Source organism: Pygocentrus nattereri, chromosome 16, assembly GCF_015220715.1.
Source record: "Pygocentrus nattereri isolate fPygNat1 chromosome 16, fPygNat1.pri, whole genome shotgun sequence".
Taxonomy (NCBI): domain Eukaryota; kingdom Metazoa; phylum Chordata; class Actinopteri; order Characiformes; family Serrasalmidae; genus Pygocentrus; species Pygocentrus nattereri.
The window spans coordinates 18,436,492-18,457,506 of record NC_051226.1 but is presented as its reverse complement, the minus strand read 5'-3'; the positions used below and the strand labels follow the sequence as shown (position 1 = coordinate 18,457,506).

The window sequence follows — 21,015 nt, the reverse complement described above, 5'->3', positions numbered from 1 at the left end:
TTCCTCAAATATGCCGTTAAGCCATACTTCCTCTCTTAGGGGTGCACTCACTTCCTACATAGTTCAATAACCACATCCACGGCGCAGAGAGGCTGACTGTGTTTTCGGAGGGATCCGCTACTCGCGTTCGGAAACACGAATCTATAGAAAGAGCATGTTCGGTAAGACTGACTTCTTTATGCGCGGTCGTCGTGTAACGCACGGAGTTTCTTCATTTGACTTGTGGGGAGCATCTTGACGTGTTTTAGAGCCGGGCGTTGATTCTCCTGTGTCAGCCCGTTTACCAGAGCAGGAGGGCAGCTGTGTGCATGTAAAGCGCCGAGAGGGGGTACAGCTGTTGTTCGTTTGTTTATTTATTTTGGTTGATTTACCTTTACTTGATATCGTGCCGTCTCCACTATTCTTCCCCCGAGACTTTATCAGCAGATATGGTTTCGTTAAAGTGGACGGTCCACAGAGAAGCTGCTGCCACTCCCAGACACTAACGCACTGGTTTCCGATTTCAAGATGAGGACCTATCATGACCTCCGAGATGAACTATTAAAGCCCACTGTTTGTTACCTCCGCGAATTCAGATTTCTGTTTTTGTAGATTTCTGTTTCGTTTTGCACAAGTGGACTAAACTGTTGTACTACCAGAACATTCATTTCAGGGGTAAACTGGTCAGCATCAGGTCCCAGTTTATGACACTGAAGTGTCTGAGTGGATTCCTATCTGAGAAAAACAGCACAGACCCAAGTTGGTTGATACTGGCGCTGGTTGAGCTGGCCACCCGGCATGGCCAAACTGGTTGAGCAGCAGACCAGGATCCAAAATACAATGCATGCTGGTTTTACATGGTCATCAACATGAGAACTTCCATTGATGCTGACCAGAATACCTGCATCCAAAACATAACGCGTTGGTTTTGCTGGAGCCCAGCTACTCTGGTTTTGTCTATGAGACAAAACAGACAATGTCTTTTCCACGAGGAAAAGTGGAACTATCCACATCCTCATTCTCAAAGTTGCAGTATGTGTTTCGCTGTCACAACTTTGTGAAGTCCATTCATCTGTTCACATTCACTTCTTTCAACTGAAGCAGGCTGATTATGCCCTGTTTTACATGCACAGTGATCTGCTTTGGTTCTCCACAGTACAGTACTGATGGCAGTGACTGGCCGGTTGTGTGAACTAATGTAAGGAGAATGAACCTTACAAAAGAACATTCTTTACTCAGCAGTTTATAACACCAGAGGGCTTATGATACTAAAAGGAGTTCCTGATTAAGGCTTCCTCTTACCGTACACCCTAACTTGGCCCTTAAGCAATTACAAAACAATGGGCTAACTGCAAGTGGAGCTCATGGGTACATGATCAAATGGTACATGTTAACATGCCAACATGTGGTGCATACACGGATAAGTTCAGTTTGACACAGCAGCTTTCTATTCGAGTACACTCAGCATGTGGGTCTTAGTGAAGAAGTGGGTAAGGACATATGGTATAGCAGACACTTCCAGTTTTTATTTCTTTTCAAAAACCAAGTGTCTGCTTTAGTTCTTGTTTCTCTCTTCAGATTAATGCTGTAAAGCACAGCTGAACACATCGCCACAGTTTAATACACCAAAGACATTCAACTGAGCTCATTAACAGTTTGCACCTAAACCATATGTTTTCATTGAATGTCGTTTGAGTTTTAGACTATTAGATTTCACTGTTCACCGTCATTGTTTTCTCTTTCCTCTTATTTGTCATACAGATCTTGCTAACATGCAGCTTTATTTTGACAGGAAGCATTGTCTCAATGGTGACATCATTAGTAACATTTCCTATAACTAAGTAGCATTGGGCAAAATATGTGAACATAAAATATGGCCCAAACTTATCATACCTAATTTTTATTTTTTTAAAGAAGTTCACTAAAGTCAAAACATTGTTTGGTAGATTGAACTTCTAAGTTAATTGTTTTTATTTTAATGAGCATTCCTGTCACACCCTCTTCTCAAGGCTCATATTATCACTCTTGCCTTCAGAATCAGCAGGCTGTTGCAGCTCTGCCCAGCGGAGAGTGGGTGACGAGAAGATAGAGGTTCAGGCTGTCTGACAGTGTTGTTTGGCTAAGCTCTTGGTTTGCTAACTCCACTGGCTAATGCCTTACAGAAAAGGGCTGGGCCCTGAACTGCACTCTCTCCCCCCACGTCCCTGGAGATTGGGCAGAGACAGTCTTGCTTCATTCTCCCGTGGTCAATTATCTGCTGGACTCTGGCATGCAGAAAAAGAAAGAAAGAAAGAAAGAAAGAAAGAAAGAAAGAAAGAAAGAAAGAAAGAAAGAGTGAAAAAACAGGGTGGGAGAGACAGAAAGATGTTGTTCTTACCTCTTAAGCAGTGTTCTGAGCTTCATGCTAAAGTAACTAACAAACTAAGTAAGATTCTTCTATGATTGTGCACTGGAAACTGTGATAAAACATATTACATCAGCATAGCTAATAGCAAAAGTAAGTTATTATAAGATCAAATTGTGACCAAGGATGATGTGTGTGTGTGTTGATGTTATATCTATATATATATATGTGTATATGTTATTAATGTGTAAAAGAAGTACATATTTCAATGAAGCAACTTTTTTCATTGTGTAAATAAGATGAGTAAGAAGAAAAGGAAAAAAAAAACGTAGAGATGGACCGTATAGAAAAAAATGGCTTTAGGGTTGTTTAATAAAACAGAAGTGCTTATTATTTAAAGTTCATCTTAAATGAGCTAGCCATTTGTTGTCCATATACTGACCTTTCCTTTGTGCTGGACACATCTAAAGCTTTTCTTCAAGGCTTTTCAACATAAAAATTCCACTTCCTCTTTTTAATCTGTACTTTCTAAAAAGTTAATGCAACTCCAAACACTTTTATAAAGTGCACTTGGTATAGTTTTAAACATTGCCTATAACCTACTTACTGCTCTTCAAACATTTAGTATGTGTAAGTGTTATCTATAGCTGTGTTACTTCCCCCCAAATATCAGTCAAACAGTTCTAAAGGAGATTCTGTGAAACTGCATTTGCACTGTGGTTTCTCAAACACAGCTCAAGCAGAGAATTTGGCCCTAATAACGAACAATGACAATGCGTAGTTCTGAATTGGAAGACTGTTATGATGTGCTGACCATTATTTTCATACATGCTGTTTGAATTTCTGCATTTCTGCTATTAGAGTTTCTGATAGTAAAATAAAAGGTTGCATAAGGGGAAGTGAGTGTAACTGGTTTGATCAAACCATATATTCAAAACTTTGTTTCATGAAGAGACAAATGACATCAATGCCAAAACCATTTGCATGAACACAAATATTAAGTTTACAATTACCTTTCCCTGTTGGTGCCCAGCCGGTCACTCTGATAGAAGAAATACAAGAAATCTCCTGCCTGTCTGTGTGTGCATCCATTCATTCATTCATTCATTCATTTGGTATCTACACATATCTCACATGCATAACTATACATGAAAGCAGACCACCCAGTACCCATTTCTCTATCTAGTTAACCATTCATTATTTTCATTTGTTGAACCTAGCCAGGGCTGCCTAAAGTGCTGTCCAAGGGCCAAAGTTGGCCATTTCATTTGGCACAGATAACACAGAAAGATATCAGAACCCATCCTCACATCAAATGAGAGAATTTCTACTATATATATATATATATATATATATATATAGTGTTTAATTTCTTCTTTTATTTTAAAACTGTATTTTAATGTTGTTAAACAAATTTTAAAAACTTGTACATCACTTGTAAATAAGATGGTTCTTCAATAAAGAAAATGGTTCTATATAGAACCATGAACATTCAAAGAACCATTTGCATGAGTAAAGGATTCTTTGCATTGTGAAAGCGTTCTTGAGATTGTTGGAGAATGTGCTGCAGATGGTTCTGTATAGAGCCTTTTTGAGAAAGGTTCTATATAGCACAAAGAGTTCTGCTACTGTGAAGATGTCACACTTTTAACAATAGCAGAACCCCTTTCGGTGCCATATAGAAGCCTTTTCAAAAAAGTTCTTTAAAGAACCATCTACAGCATATTCTCCATTAATCTTTAGAACCATTGCACAATGCAAAGAACCCCTTAATCATTCAAATAGTTCTTTGAATGTTCATGGTCCTATATAGAATAATTTTCTTTACCAAAGAACCCTTGAAGAACCCATCTTTTTAAGAGTGTGCCTTCTCTATTTGTATGTTATTTTGGCTTTTTTTGCCCCTTGGCTCAAAACAAGCATTACACTTTAGCCCCCCAAGGCACAAAAGTTTCAGCACCCCCATTTACTCACTATGTTATTGTCTTCATTTCTCACCTCATTTTACCAGTATTACTTTTAAGCCATGGACAATTACTTGATTTTACAAACACATGAAACAGATTTGAGTTGTGCTGTTTCTTGTCTCATCACGTTTTGTTCTTTTACAGCGCAATTAAACATACATGCCAAATTGCCCCCAGTGTGTCCTGTAATGTATTGTAGTCTGTCAGAATGACCATGTGTACCATACACATGTTACTGAACATAAGGCCAATCTTTGCAGCCCTACTGGTGTTTTTTCTGTGAGAGTAATGGTCCTCTTCTTCTCTCTGTCAGATTGCTGAAGATTAAAGTGCTCCGTCCCCTCCCAGCATGCAGAGCATTAAGTGTGTGGTGGTAGGCGATGGTGCGGTGGGAAAGACCTGCCTGCTCATCTCTTACACCACCGGCGCCTTCCCCAAAGAGTACATCCCCACTGTCTTTGACAACTACAGTTCGCAGGTGACCGTGGATGGCCGAGCCATAAGCCTGAACCTGTGGGACACAGCGGGTCAAGAGGAATATGACCGTCTGCGCACACTCTCCTACCCACAGACCAATGTCTTTGTGATCTGCTTCTCCATCTCCAGCCCACCCTCTTATGAGAATGTCAAGCACAAATGGCATCCTGAGGTCACACACCACTGCCCCAATGTGCCCATCCTGTTGGTGGGCACCAAGAGCGACCTCCGCAACGACCCAGAGCTGCAGAAGAAGTTGAAGGAGCAGAACCAGGCACCCATCACGGTGCAGCAGGGCCAGGCACTGGCCCGCCAGATCCACGCCATCAGATACATGGAGTGCTCAGCGCTCAACCAGGATGGCATCAAGGACGTGTTCGCCGAGGCTGTTCGCGCCTTCCTCAACCCCCAGCCCGCTGCATCTAAAAAACCCTGCGTACTCCTCTGAGAATAGAGAGGGAGAGAGTATAGCCTTATTTTGATTTACACAGAGATCTATATGCTATAATTATAATAGGAAACGTATGCTGAATCTAAAAGAATCAAAGTCCTGTGAAAACACAGAAACGTATCACCGCTGTTGTAAGAAAACCTTGTCTATTTGAAATGGTAATGTTATAGAACAATGTTTTTAAGATAGTGTTCTTAAAGAAACAATTTGGAGGAAAATCTAATTCACACAATTTTTCTGCTTTCCCAAAATGCAGTCAAGCAGCCAAGTTTGGTGTTCATTCTTTTGTTCTTTTAGTTTAGAACCGGAGCTACCAGACCACGAGGCTAGCATTGCTAACAAAACTAGAAGTCAATAGACTCCCAAATCTTTTCGGTAAGCACATGCCCAAAACTTCCCTAAACCCATATAAACTGCATCCAGGTCTTAAGTAGCAGACTGTCAACGTGGTTTTGGATACTGTGAACTATAAAAATGGATGCATTTCTGGAGTGAGTTGAGTGTCGATTGTGTTTGTTAGTAATGTTAGCTCTAGTTCCAAACTAAAAAAGCAAAATTTGGACACCAAACATGTCTTGGCTGATCGTCTACATCTGGGGTAAGTTGAAATTTGTTTAAATTAGATTTTTGATCATTCCTTCAGTTTAGCGTCTGTAAATATAGCCAATGGAGCTCAGGAGATTTTATTACAAGTAATTTTGGGCCATTTTTATTTACCCACTTCTCATGTAATGTTTGTACAATATAAAGGGCAGCTGGTGTTTTGAATTGTTTCAAACAGTGACAGTGAACTAGCAAAGCAAGTGGAATGTAATCTTCAAGTGAAAATGGCAATAAATACTCTAGCTCCAAAGACATGAAGAGATAAACTAACATATAAATAGACAGACAGACAGGCAGATGGATAGAACAGTACAAGCCAAATAAGGAGGCAATTTGAATCACATACTACACATACTTTGATAGTCTTTTTTAACGGAATACACAATAATATTGTGATATCTATGACAGAGTTTTGACACATATCTGAGAAATACATTCTCCTTCAAAAAAATTGAAATAACATTTATAAAGTGCAGGTTCGAGCAGCTTTAATGCATGAAGTCCCATTAATCCTATGTGGTTTACTGATTTTATCAAAAGAGCCATCTGAGATTGTACTTAGTTTAGTCTAATATTTATAACAAAGCATTTAAATGTCTTAAGTGTTTGTTCAGCTCTAGTGTAAGATCTCTAGACTTCCGGTGCACTCATTGTCTGTGTTCATTTACCTTCTGCTGGAGATAAAGTTCAGATTTCAGCGAGTCTGTGAGTACGTCAGTGGCTTTAGTAGTTTCTGGTTGGAACCTGCAGTTTTGCATTAACCACACTACTTCCTTATGGTGGGGGAAACAGCATCTTGGCAATCCATTCAGGAAGCAGAGGCTTCAGCATGCATCACACTCCATTCTACACACTCACTGTTTCCCCACAAGTTTGGGTGGAGCTCAGCTGTGAAGCAGCTACAATTAGAAAAGGTCTCTCGCTTTCAGATCTTGACTAATTTGGAATTAGCTCACAGTATCACAGCAGGCTAAACGAGGCCACACTCATGTGTCCTAAGGTGGTTTTATTTATTTAATAATGCTTTAAAAACCCTGAGAAACTTTATTACCTATTAACTCATAAAAATAAAGGTTCCTACATAGTCCATGGCTTGGATGCATGGCTTAAAAACATAATATAATTAACTTTTCTATTGTATAGAGGTTCTTTACACTCATACATCTCATTTACCAAAATGGTTCTTCAAGAACTATGCCAAAAGGAACCAGATGTTATTCCATGACATCACTGCAAAGAACCCCTTTTTGGGACCTTTATTTTTAAAGTGTTTGTGAACTGATGTATATAAATTTTTGATTCCAGTATATATGAAAATTAATGGTATACATTAGGTGTGGGCAGTGAGATGATATTTATAGTTAGAAATCATATCACATAATGCTTTTCCCAAGGATATCATCAATATTGTCAGTACTTCAAAATGATGAAAAACAGTGTGTTTCATTAAAAAGAGTACATAATTAGACCTGTTTAATTCAGTTTAGAGCAGTGTGAGATCTCGCTTAAAAATCACTGTAGTCTTTGATAGTGTTTTCCTGTAGCTGTTTCATCAAACTTCAGAAAAACTAAATATCATGATGCATGTTATGTATCAAGAAAATGTAAACTTTTGTGATGTTATGTTTTCAACCATGTTATCCACCTCTTCTTTAAATACAGTGTTTAAGCATGTTTCATTACTGACAAATGTTAACTGCTTGAGCTGTGTCTGTGAATTTGAAGCTACAAACACATCTCCAAATCAACCTTTCAGCAAATGAAGTGACACGCTTTTTCTAAAAATGAGTGTACTCTCTGTGGACGGACAAAATAAAGCTCTTAAGGACTTGCAGTAGCCATTATTTGCAGCAGTGAGAAATCCTAAGAACTTGCTAACATGGTTTGTGAATTTTGATTGAATAGTTTGAGCTGAATCTGATAATATTACATCAGATTCTGTATCTGCCTCTGGCTCTACATTTAACGGATGAATATCTTCCCTTTGAAACAGCGTATAGAAGAAAATGTGCACACCACTGTTTAACATTTCAAGGCATGGAGTAAATAATAAAACTCATACAGAGAGAATTCCACTTAAATAGAATGGCTATTTAGAAGTGTTTTCTTTGGCTTATTTTCATATACTGTTGTTTTGTTCAACTGTTCATCTACATTGCTGAGGTACCATGCTCAAATTAATTGATTACTTTGGCTGATCACAAAATGTCATGGTATCAAATGCAATAAGTATTTACAAAGGTGATTCTCCTGTAGTCCAATATTAGGTGAAATGCAATATCAGGGAAATAATGCATAACATATTTAGAATATCTGTAAGTACATGCAAAGAAGATGCAAGGGCGAATCTGCTCTATATAATGCATTTCCATTGTTATTTCCTGAATTTTGAGTTATTGTATGCTTAAGACATGTTGCTCAACCTAGACACAATAAGGTTTTACATCGCTGTACTTGCTCCTGAATGTATGGAGCACTAGAGACAAAAGGCCCTCAGTCCAGTGAAGCCGGACACAGAACAAACTTGTGTCACTGATAAACAATCCAGCCTTAGCAGCTAAGAAAAGCTTGTCTTTTCCTCAGGCAGTGACCACGGCATGTTGTGGCGTTCCATGGGAAGTAATCCTCCTCCTGGAAACAGAGCAGGGAAGGGTTTATGTTTTCACACACTTCCGCGCCAATCCTACCCTTCACAACAACTCCACGCCTGGTCTGCCTCAACTGCAATGCCTATACAACTTACTCTGATTATTTACATTACAGAAGAATTCCACGTCAAAGGCACCTTTATCATCTTAACTCTCATTTCCCCCATCGTCTGTTGAAGCTTTAATGTGAATTACATGTACAGCGTTTAAATGTTTGTAATTTATTCATCTTAATTTCAGATGAATTCCTGTTTAAAATGTCTTTTTAATGCAAATAAATTAAGCACAGCTTTTATATCATACCTTGTAAAATGAAGGCCACACAGAATTCACTGTCACCACAGACTCTAACCTTCTCAATAACGTAGTTAAAGGGAAGCTAACAAAGTAACTATAGAACAACAAAGTGCTTCTATATGGTAAACGGAGTTGACAAAGTGTACAGAGTGTAAATTTTATTTTATATATATATATATATATATATATATATATATATATATATATATATATATATATATATATATATATATATATATGCAGTTGCAGACGTGAATTGCAGTTATCATGTAGTAGTGTGCTGGAGTGCTGCTCGTGGATTTGAACCGTGGATGGAGGCATTGGGGAGAGCTCTGGAACCAAACCTGTGTTCTTCTAACGATGACGAACGATATCAACTATATTAAATACTTTTTGGAAAATATTGCTCTAATGTCTATGTTTATGTGTATTTATTCTCATGTTATACAGTGTTCTACTGGCAAAAATATGTATAAGGTTTTTTCTATGGTGACAATACAGATAAATATAGATATATACATATATTAATAGAAAAAAATGACTATAGTGTATTAAAGCATAAAATACTGAATTTAGTAACTGTTTACAATTAGTAACAGTAACAAACAGTTTCTTGCATGAATGACTATGAAGTGTGCAAGGTTTTATCCACTGAGTCATGTAGTGACCGTGTTGTGCCAGAGATGAGTGTGTAGACTGAAAGAGGAAGCAGCGATACTGACATATTTAAATAGACCCACATGCTGCTCTCCGATTTCCCTATCAAACTGTTACCAACACAACATTTAACACAGGAGAGGAACGGAATGGGAACGGACGTACTGTAATATCTGGGCTACTTCCCTCTGTGCTGCACAACTTTGTTCTTTCTGTTACTTCTCTCTGTTCCTTCTTTGTTTCTTCTCTCTCTGTCTTTCTCTTGGCCTCATGCCCTCGCGTTCAGTGATGAAGCTGTGAACATAAAAAGTGTCTTCATACTGAAATTGTCACACTTTTTTTGTTGTTCTTCTATAGTTTACATACAAATAATCTAATTATTAACAAACCATCTTGTGAAACTAGTGATTAACAATAGTGTCAGGGTTAAGGTTTAGGTTTTGAGCTGAGGTTAGAGCTACAGTGAGTATTAGAATTAAGATTAAAGGAAAGTTAAATATTAGATGAAGGAATTGTTTGGCAAAAAATCTCATTTACATTATGTTCCACTTATTCCTAGTGCAACTAATCAGCTGAGACATGTATGGCATCCAAATATTGCTTCTTTATTTTTGAGCTAGAACGGCTAGGCTAGCAACGCTAACAAACACTGGTAGTCAATAGTCACCCAAACGTTTTCCAAAAATACACGTCAAAATTTTTACCCTCTAAGCTATATAAACCTGTTTTTAAAAATTCGTTGAAAAAAAGGTATGGATAGACCTTCGTTCATAAATTCAGCATAAATGTGTAAATACGTCGAAATGTGTAAATATCATCCACATAACGTCTCGCTTTCCGGCACTATTCTGCCTTCAAACTCTGGGAGGCTGGGGTGCAAAGGGGGTTTTGTAAAAAGTCACTATGTTGGTTCGCAGTGCGAACACAGTAATACCTAAGGCTTGGTTAGTGTAGTAGTTGCATACTGAATAACAAAAAACCTACAAAACAGGCGTACCATTGCGTACAAACATAAGAAAGAAACTGATGCAGACACGTGTCCCTTGTGGTGTTTAGACCACGAACTAGCAAGAGACAGTCAATAAAGTTACCATGCAAAGTCTCTGCTTATGTGGTGCACATTTTTCACCTGATGATTACAAGGAATGTCTCCAGCAGGATATGCTCAAAGCTACAGCTACACCAAATAAATTCTTACAGAGGGCCCCCCTCTGTTTACTTTCATATTCATTGTGCCCCACTTACTGTTATGCCCTAAGTAGCTAGGAGGTGGTTCCAGGAGTCACTGATTGGGTCCAACATCCAACTGATGTATTTCTTCATGTGTTTCATCAGGTTCCAGCTCATATGATATTGAAGCTCATTTGTTCAGAAAATATGTTCATCAAATTCATAACTGGGCATTACATTGATTTTCTGAGTTTCTCGCTTAGCTTCTCTACATATGTCTCTACAGTGTGTCTGTGTTGTGAATTCCCTTAGCACCGTCTCTGGTCATCTTGCACAGGATGATACCAAATTATGCTCAGAAAACCAGTGATTCTGGATATCATAAATGGCTGCCTTCTAGATTTCTTTTCGTTTTTATTGTTCATCATAAGTTCATGTTTCATAGTAAGTCATACCTGTATCAACCTGCCTGTATGGCCTAAATTATGACCTAAGTACAGTTTATTCAAGCTGAGAGAAGTTTTAAGTACCACTTTAAGTAACACTTTGGGTGATGTTAACAATTCCAAGTATAAACTAAAGTAGAACAATATAGACACCAAACGTGTCTGATCGACTGCATTTGAGGTGAATGGAAAACCGTGTAAATTTGATTTTTTGACAAACTATTCCTTCTAAGACAAAGTGAGCGTCTACAATGCATCTACAGTGTACTACCCAAAGAAACTGTTACTGAAACTTGCACTTGCTAGTTTTTCTAGGGGGAAATTTCACAGCATCCGTGTTACTGTCACTGCTTGAATCTTATCAGCTTAGGCCTTTTTGTGATTGGAGTGCAAAAGAGGTCAATGATCAATTGTGGGAATCGACCAATGGAGGAATTTCCCCCCAAGAGCACTTCTGTATGCCCACTTCCTTCATCTCTGTCCCTCTTCATGAGTAAATAAACAAGCTGCCATTATTTGGCAGTCCACATCCCTCAACATCCCACTTTTCTTTGGACAGAGACAGACTTGCCTGTGTCCATTATGGGTGGAGGTTTGTATTTCGGTTTGTATACAATTTCCATTAAAAAAATAAATAAGTTCTTCTACAATGACAAATGTACACGTCTTATGTCTATTTATGCACTAGCACATCCCTCACTGTAATGAGAATAGTGTTCACTAGCCCTCCATCGGCCGACCAGTTATTTGACAGTCAAATGAGCTCTCAGTCCATTTGTTTTTCAGGTGATAACAGGGATCCTTTGTCCCGGCAGTTTCATTCATTTGTTTACCTGCCATGTGGAGGAACTGTAAACTTGAAGCTTATTGGTTGTGACAGTAATCCTGTAATAAACAGGCAGTAGGTAAACACACTGTGAATACATTATTGTTCTGCTATGTCATGTTTTGTGATCATCAGGAGGATGTACTGAAGCAGATGCAATTCTAACAGGCATACTGGGTTTCATTTACCTCTACCCTACTACATATAAAATAATTACAGCGATATAGTAATAATAATTATAAAATATGAAATTTAAATCCTCCTAGAAATAAATATAGCTTCCTAACAGTTTTTAAAGTCTTACTTTCATTTTCAGTACTTCAGTACTATCATTTCACAATTTGTGATACTGCTATAACAATTTGTATTCACTTGTCTTAATCCTATAGCTATGTAATAATGGAAAGACGTGCAGAGCCATAAAATGTGAGGTGCAGTCTTAGAAACAAAGGGGTTAAAGAGGGTTATTAGAGCAATGAAAACCAATGTTTAATTCCCTCCTGAAACTTTCAATGAAGTGGAGCTACAGCCTCTTTCCACAAACCCCCTAGGAGCCAATCTGCCGGTGGAATCAATAATTACTAGGGTCTTTTAATTATTATAATCAAATAAAATATATTTCCCCCATATCTGCTGTTAGATGTGAATGGGGAAGAGATAGAATCTCAATTCACACCCCTCCACAAAGACAGTCATGCCGAGATAAACAGCACGACTGTAGCTTTCTACATATCATGTACATCACAATAAAAACAGGACAGTAACTCGGCTGCTGTGAAAGCAAAGGAACACAAACTGAGGGACCTAAAAAAACGAGTGGAAAATGCATTTTATGGCTACAATAAAAAGTGAGTTAAAGAACAATTATTTGAAAGGAGAGGCGTTTTTTACATTTTTACAAAACCTAGACACATAATGTGAAGGTTCATTACCATTTAAAGGTTTTTCCCATTCAAGAACTTTACTTACATGCTTATGGACATGTTGGAACACAGAATTTTATTTTACACTGATCTGAGGAGGTTTGGTACATAAGAATTACCAGAATTACCTCACTGTGACAGAACTTACACAGGAAGCGAAGCACTTTGATACTCACACATTTAAAGAATGGTTGACATCAAGAAATATTTTTAAATTCTCAAATGATGATCATACTTAATCTCTGTGCAAATTTCATCATATCGCAATATCTATTAAACTCTAAAGATCTATAGAGTACTTTCTGAAATCTGTATATCTGTCCACATCTCCAAATTCATAACTTTTTAAAACTGCCAATAAAGTATAGAAATGGAAAGCTATATTAGTTAGTATCAGTGATTCACAACACTAAATACAAACAAATTAAACAACAATGGCATTTTATTAGCTATATTATTAATCAGTTTTGATATGCATGACAATGTTAAGTACTTTAATATATGCACTGGCAGTGATGGTTGTGATTGACATGAATTTAAAATACAATCCACTGTCATAGTTCATCTGCGACTGCTACACCTCGGAAACTCACAAATATGAGATATGTATTACAGAGAAAGTTTGATTTAAATGCAAAGGATTTACACAGGAGTAGTGAAAACAAGATTCGGGACCAAAATGTCTATATTTTTGTGCTTCTACTGGGCTACTCTCCAGTTCTCCTCTATAGAGCCCAAAACTGGAATAATTCTTCTCTGTGGAGGACAGAGGGCTTAACTAGCAGAATCTACTTGGGTTGTTATAACTTTCTAGTAAACATGGATTCCTGTTGTGGTTCAACATGTGACGCACTGGGGCAATGAGTGGTCAGTTACGAACATCCACAGAAACCGCAACACCTGGAATCCAGACTACAGCCCTGGTGTGTGCATTAGGATGCATGGAGAACAGATAATTTTGCAGTTATGAGATCTAATCAAGTCATAGAAGTTAGACGTGGAATCAAGTAAATAAAAGTTTTCCTAAACTTGTAAATGTTCCAGGTAAAAAATATCAACAATCTGTGCATAAACACTGTAAATACAGCACATCACTGATACAGCAAAGAATGTTTATCAACAATATTAATTAATTTGTATATTCAATCAGGTACACTTGGGAATTTTATAAACATAGTCAAAGACAAAAATACACAAACATGCCACGCCCACTCGATCACAACATCTTTATCACAAGACCGGCCTTTTTGGGTATTTAACCTTGGAGCTCTTTTGGTTCCCACGGTAATGGTTTTTTTTTATCTTCTCTATAGTCAGATGTGCTTGCCCTCTGGTGGAGTTGCCACCATAACATCTTTACTTCCAAAGTCCCAGAAGGCAGTCATATGGAAGGCCATGTTGGAGAGAACAACCAGGTACTCGCATAGTGCGAATAATGTGTAAACTAAGAAAAGAAAAGAGAAATGAATCAAAATCAGTCTCCAGGTTTTCAGATAGTTTGGAATCATTGATGATTACAAAGCACTAAAGCCTAAGGCTATCAGAAATGTCTGAAATAATGCTGGACACGCTCTGAAGACGGGATCTACAGGAAGCACTGTGAATATTTTTTTGTCGAACACTTGATCCAATATCAGAAACAACACTACAATTTGTGGCAATTCCTAGATGTGTTTATCAACTTAAGCTTCTTAAGACTGATCACACAGTAGCCACCATTAAATATTCTGGAACATCTGTGAAACTAATGTGTAAACTGCACAGTGTAGGACCACACAGTTACCAGTGTTAAAGCCTCAGAAGGAATGCAGAAACTCAAAACTGCTACTGTCGACCAAAGTCAGTGAGATTCTAAAATTCACTAAATAAATCAAGTAAGCTTGAGGAAATTAAACGATTAAACGAATACTTGACTTAGCTGACAATAAGAAACAACTTACACGGTAACATATTTTGTTGCACAGACCATGATATTGAATTAATTCAAGCTGCAGTCCTACAGTAAAATGAAACCTTTTTTTTTTTTTTTTAATTCACGTTCAGACATATATTTACAATGATTTTTATGGCATGTTTAAAGCCAAGGCATCCACTAAAATAAGTAACAAGCCAAATATTATATAAAATCATCATTTTAAAATGAAGATAAAAAATATCATGAGTTTAAGGTTTAAACAAACAAAACAAAATATGTTATGCTGTCCCTACCATAATACATTCTTACTGTAGCTAAAAACTTTGTGTTTTAAACTGCTGGGATAGGCTCCAGCACCCCCCCGCGACCCTGACGGAGAAGCGGCTTAGAAAATGGATGGATGGATGGATGGATGTGTATAACTGTTTAAATCTTTGTTTGCTAGTCATTTACTGGGTAGTATGCTTGGGTTCTGCTCAAAATAAGGTAAAGGTGTCACTACTAAAACAGTCTATCAACTACCAAACTACAAAAACACTTGGCAACGTTTCAGAGGACTTATTATTGATTTAATAGTGACAAAACAGAACAGTAAATGATTTATTTTAATACATATAAAGATATATAAAGTCTAGAGTCATTTAAAGTGCAGAAAAAAAGTTTAAATGTGTTTTCAAGAGTAGAAGTAGGTATGAATTTTTATCCCAATACTATTTCTACACCTATATCAACAGATATCAAGTACTGATCCAATATATCCAATATTTTTTACTTATTCAATTTAAAAATCTGTAAACCACATACAACATACTGTTGCAACTGAAGAGTTGATTCCAAATATGATTTATACATTTTAAGAAATGTAGGTAATTATGGGTTTTTTAAATGAGATTTGACACTGGACATGTGTTTCATATTTAACCATAATAATCTAATTTATTTTAATTTATTCTAATTTATTTATTTCAAATGATCAACAAAGACTTCTCAAGTATCATCTCATCATCTCAAAATTACTCGAAAATCTGACATTTTGAAATGAGACACTTCCATGTTAGAGAGACTTTATCAATAGTGGTCTGGACACATCAGGCTAACACCCAATCCATTTAACAAGGTCAATATCAGTGCATTAGTAGTGTCGCCGACAGGCTCAAAAAAAATCTGTGGCATTATTTATCAAAACAATGATACAATATTGTCACACTGCCCAACCCTAATATATAGCTACAACTTAAATCTACTAGCAGATAGTCAGGGTGCCAAGATGCCAATTAAATAACTCTCAATACATCTTGATTTTTGCCTTCTTTAGCCTACATTATGTTGTCATTCAAAAGTAGTAAATCTAAATGTAGCCCACTCTCTGCACAGTTTGTTAAGTCCACAGGCATGTTTCCTCATCTAATAGGTGTTCTTTGTGCCAGTTATTGTACACAGTAGTGCTTGTAGCAGTACTGTTTATTTTTCACCAGCAATGTACCAATTCAGTATTTCATAAAAAAAATTAACTGGAATTAACTGGAGTACTTCAAGGTGGGCTGTGCCAAATTACCCAATTGTATAATGTCTCTGGGTGTGCATGAGTTTACTTTACATTAAAGAGCTTATATAAGAGAGATTACTTAAAAATCTGAATATGATCTGTGATTCAATTCAGATTCTTTTAAGACAGAATTGGGCCCCAGTTCACTGGTTTCTATACGGTGGTCCTCTCCATGATGCTTCAGCAGCAGGACACTTCTTGTCCTAAATAAGGGCAGATGATTCATAACCAGAAAAAGTGGCAAAGATGGCTAAGAGTACTCACTTCCTGGTTCACAATGCTTGTTGTGGCGCCTGAAGAAGTAGCCAGCAAGTAAACACAAGCCAATGTTGAAGAGGAAGAGGCGGACCTTGTAGCGGTACGATGTCATCTCCTGTTTCAGAGACAGGACAAAGAGAAGGAAACTGAGAGATGCTATTAGAAAAGAAGAAAGGCCAGCCTCAGAAAGACGAGGAGGGAGTAGAAATCGTTGAACGTTTCACCACTTCTCCTCTGCAACTTGCAGTGGTGCAAGCAGCTGGCGACAGGTTCTGTAAAAGCTCAGTCTATCTAAACCACTTCCCTTGCACATGTACATTACACATATGCTGCAAGTGCACTTTCACAGCCTTAAAATAAAGAGCCACTGCGGTCTCCAACACATCCACTCCCAGTTCACAGATACAGCTACACCTCTCATGATCACAGTTAATATGCTATCATGCCACGGGCAAGTCAAAACTTTGAACATTAAATAAATGTATAAATGCAGCTTAAAAAGTTCAAGTACTTGAGCACAATCACTGTAGTGTTCTGTATGTACAAACGATAAAACAAACCAATACACTTAAATAATGGTACTGAATATTTCACAATCCAATAATTACAAACACAAAATAAAATCTGAAGCAGGTCAAATTTGCAACTGTTTTGCTGTTCCAATGTAGTTTTTATTTCTATATTATAATATGGCCTGTGCAAACCCCCAGCCATACTCATAATTAATAAATTACATAACTTGAAATATTAAGCACTTATGAGGCTGTATGAAAATAATTACTATAAACATGAATATAAAAATTGAATCCCTATTGTAAAGTGACCTTATAATGTATTTAGCCCTTCTCACTGAATATTTTGGAGGCCTTCAGTTCACTGTTTACATAATCAGTTCAGTCTTTAAATATTTTTAAGAAAATGTAAAAACGTCAATTTTACTTATACTTTAAACAAAAATGTTTATTTTGTTAAATCAATAAAAATATCCAATGAGTGCATTTATAATCCACCATCAAAAAAGAGTATTTTATTGGTAGTGGTTATTTTCATTTTTAGTTTTGCTTTTCAGATTCCAAGCATACTTATTTTTTAATAGTTTTAGCTTTCATTTCAGTTTTACTTTAAGACAAACTGTATATACTCAGTTGCTAACATCTTCATCTGAGTAGAACAGAAACGGATGAGAAGAACAATTAGGCATATTTGCACTGATCTAGCAATAGATAAGACTACAGGTGCAAAGTAGGCTGTGAAAACAGTGCCCTCTGCTGATCACAGGATCACAGAACAAATGCAGTTGACCAAACTCAAGAATAAAGGAAAGTTACATTACCTCAGCACTAACAGTATACTTCGTAATCACCTTCCACAGCCTGCAGGTGCACATCATGTGGAGCAGGGAGCTCCCAATGAACACAATAAAGCCATTCTTATGAAGACCTGTGAACCAACAGAAAATAAACCCCATCAGCCAGCTGTTTCTATAGTCTCCTGGCAAATTCTTATCTGTATAAAGAGAGGAAGCCTATATAAGCGCATTTAGCCTGTCAAACAGCATGAGTGGCCAACAATGAGTTTGGGACTACTTTGAGCAATAGGCTATAAATCATGTAAAAACTTACTGCTTTATACTATCTTCTTTGTATGTAAACATAATACTCTGCCAATATTTGCCTTTTAATGCCTAAAACAAGCATGTCAAACTAGGTTCCCTCTAGGATGAAACTCTGCTGAGATTGTCACTTTCCCTCATCTAAAGTTATGATCCCAATTAACAAAGGACTTGCTAATCAGTTGAGGGCTGAATCGGGTGTTTTATAAAGACAGACCACTGAGGTCTGCAGTGCTGTAGCCCACAAGGACTGGAGTCTGACTAATGTTAGCTGGTAAACAGCTTGCTTCTTAATCCTAACTTTCAAGAAAATCTCAAGAAAGTCACTCCAGTGTTCATCTTGAGGCTCTGATTAAAAACTGTGTTAAAATTTAAAACTGTATTACAATTGTGTCCCTAGGCTGCTCCTCAGTCTGTCCTGAGGGTCTAGCATTTGCTGTCTTTTGTGGAAACCACTGTCAATGATCAAAACTAGACATCTGGATTCATCCATCTATTACTGTATTATTTACAGCTTGGTTATGGGCAGTATTTGTTTTGTAAGATCATTAAATTACATTGTACAATAACCTATTGCTACTTTCTAATGTTTTGTTTTTTGGAAATAAAATTTGTGCTTTTCTGAGCCAGATCACTCGTGGTAATATATAATTATTTTTAGTAATAAACTGTCGAAAATCAAATCAACTCAATAAAAAATCGTATCAAATCTGAAAATTTGTGTATCGTTAAACTCTAAATGTAGATTAAATATGTGACAGGGGACAGTAAGTATTTTACAACATACACAAAGAAAATGGCTGAGCATCGCCTCTAACGTTTTTTTTTTTTTACAGCAAACTGAATTCAGGACCTGGATACAGAACCACTCACTGTATGTTTCAGTCGAGCAGACATAGGTGAGCAGCAGCAGTCCTGCATTTTCACTCAGGGCACAGAGGAGAGTGAAGATGCTCAGCAGCTGGTCTATGAGCTGCCTACCAAAGCGCCCTCGGTAGAAGCTGAAGTAGGCTGCCGCCACCAGGAAGCGTGGGGCAGAATGTAGGCCGATACAGAAACGCCAGATATAGCGTTCTGGTGTGAGGCTAATGGCCGCACTGATGGATGGGAGGTAGTTGTGGACCTGTAAAAGAGAAGCCACACAGTAGTTATGAAAGACTGTTGGGATGAAAAATCTTCTTTTAAAAGATGCACTAATAGCTTAGCTGCATGTTGACCAAATGAAGCAGGCAGGCCATCACTGCTGCCACTGCACACCGTATGTCTAAATGTTAACATCTCTTTGGAAATAAAGGATAAAAAGACGTTTTTTCCTCTTTGCTGCAGTAACAGCCTCTACTCTTCTGGGAAGTCTTTACACTGGAAGTGGGCAATATGACATTTTTCATTTTGTGATCAAATTTAAAATACAAAATATGCTTTTTTGAGTATATTGTGGCTGTTGTCCATATTTAAAGAACTAGATCAAGCGCATAAGAGAATAATTGTTGAAGTGGATTTAGTGCAGAATGTGCATCTTGAATGAAATAACTGTGCCGTGCAAAATCGAGTTTTATAGCCATTTCTAAACGTGGCGTCCCTTTCTGTTGGCAATGCTTTTTGTTGAGAATACACAAGCTATGTGCGCGCAATGCTAGCTACCACAACAGAATTACGCCTGGTCAGTAACATTAGGCTTGAAAGCTAGTCTCTTACAGCTGAAGCCAAACTCTTACTCACTAACGTTGCAGTGCGGACCGGCCTATACTTGGCGTACACACCTGACAGTGGGTATAGGTGGCTTCATTATAGTGATACAGAAGCGAAACCGTAATGCAGGTGATGAGTCCAAGCAACGGCAGACAGACGGTCACAACAGCGAAGAAGGTGAAAGGCAGGCGGATGAGAGGTTTATCACGGTCAAGAGAACCGTAGGGCACCTGTAGCATCCTGACAGCGACTTTCACCAACTACATATTAACTACTACTCGACTCCTTCACCCTAATTAGCAAAAAGTTCAAAATGATCGCAACCGGTATTCTGCTCTCCATTTCGCGATGCTGGTGCGTTTAGCTACACATTTCGCCAGCAAACGAGACCTAGCTAGCGCGATCTGTATCTAAATGGAAAATAAACTCCGAGCTCCCACCGAGATCAAATTAGCACCAGTCAGCATGAAGCTACGTCCGTTACTGCTAGCTTAGTTTGCTGTCTAATCTTTAGCTCTGAATATTCTCATCTCAGACAGCGAAACACCACACGCCTGCAGTGAACTCACGTGAACAATAAATACACAGTAGCCTGTACATGTTTTAATACGGTTCTAAGTTCAGTTACAGCCAGTAACTGCTGGAAAGCTTTCCCTAGCGCAGCGCGAGGAGGTCGGGCACACACTAATTTCCGTTTAGTCTTCGGTCGGGACTTTTAGTCTGAAAACCACACTTCAAAATAAAAGTCCAGTCTATCTACGAAATACTTGAGAACGAACTGAACTTGAAGTTCTATTCAGAGGTGGGCAGAGTAGCCTAAAGCAATACAAGTATTCTTTTCTACAATTAAATAATGACCCAAATACAAGTACCTTTCCAAACAACTTAAACAAATAGGGATGAATCTAAAAGCAATAAAACGTAACTGAGCAAATAATCTTTCTCAAAATTATACTTTCATGTAAGTACTATCATTTGAAATCAAAAGGAAATGTAACAGAGTAAAAATAATGTGTTACTACACACTTCCGGTAATAGGCTGAAAAGCTATTCCTTCAATTAGAGTCCAAGAAATAAATGGCACATTTCATAATATTATGTAAAAAATGTTTATTTTCACATACAATATACTTTTTTCCTATGCTCTTGCATGTTGAACTCACTGACCACATTTGGGAATGTAGGCCATTCATTTTTAGGAAACACG

The 21,015-nt window shown here is 37.6% G+C and overlaps 2 protein-coding genes across 4 annotated transcripts; one reads left to right on the top strand and one right to left on the bottom strand.

Annotated features, from left to right (window-relative positions):
* Positions 1–7,651, top strand: rhogb (ras homolog family member Gb). The gene is made up of 2 exons (XM_017698649.2): positions 1–161; positions 4,604–7,651. Exon 2 carries the CDS (start codon positions 4,640–4,642, stop codon positions 5,213–5,215), a length of 576 nt encoding a protein of 191 aa, XP_017554138.1. The 5' UTR covers positions 1–161; positions 4,604–4,639; the 3' UTR covers positions 5,216–7,651.
* On the bottom strand, positions 5,010–20,496 carry pgap2 (post-GPI attachment to proteins 2). 3 transcript variants are annotated; one of them, XR_005131628.1, is made up of 6 exons: positions 19,880–20,496; positions 18,993–19,242; positions 17,841–17,947; positions 16,514–16,622; positions 9,589–9,717; positions 5,010–5,211 (listed from the first exon to the last, which is right to left on the bottom strand). XR_005131628.1 is itself a non-coding variant. In XM_017698648.2 (5 exons), the coding sequence occupies exons 1-5, from the start codon at positions 20,045–20,047 to the stop codon at positions 14,102–14,104; spliced, it is 765 nt and encodes a 254-aa protein (XP_017554137.1). In that variant the 5' UTR covers positions 20,048–20,496; the 3' UTR covers positions 12,844–14,101. The 3 variants fall into 3 exon arrangements, 1 of the variants encoding a protein (XP_017554137.1); XR_005131629.1 differs by lacking the exon at positions 5,010–5,211 and adding an exon at positions 7,127–8,452; XM_017698648.2 differs by lacking the exons at positions 5,010–5,211; positions 9,589–9,717 and adding an exon at positions 12,844–14,232.
* Positions 20,497–21,015: the final 519 nt, after the last annotated feature.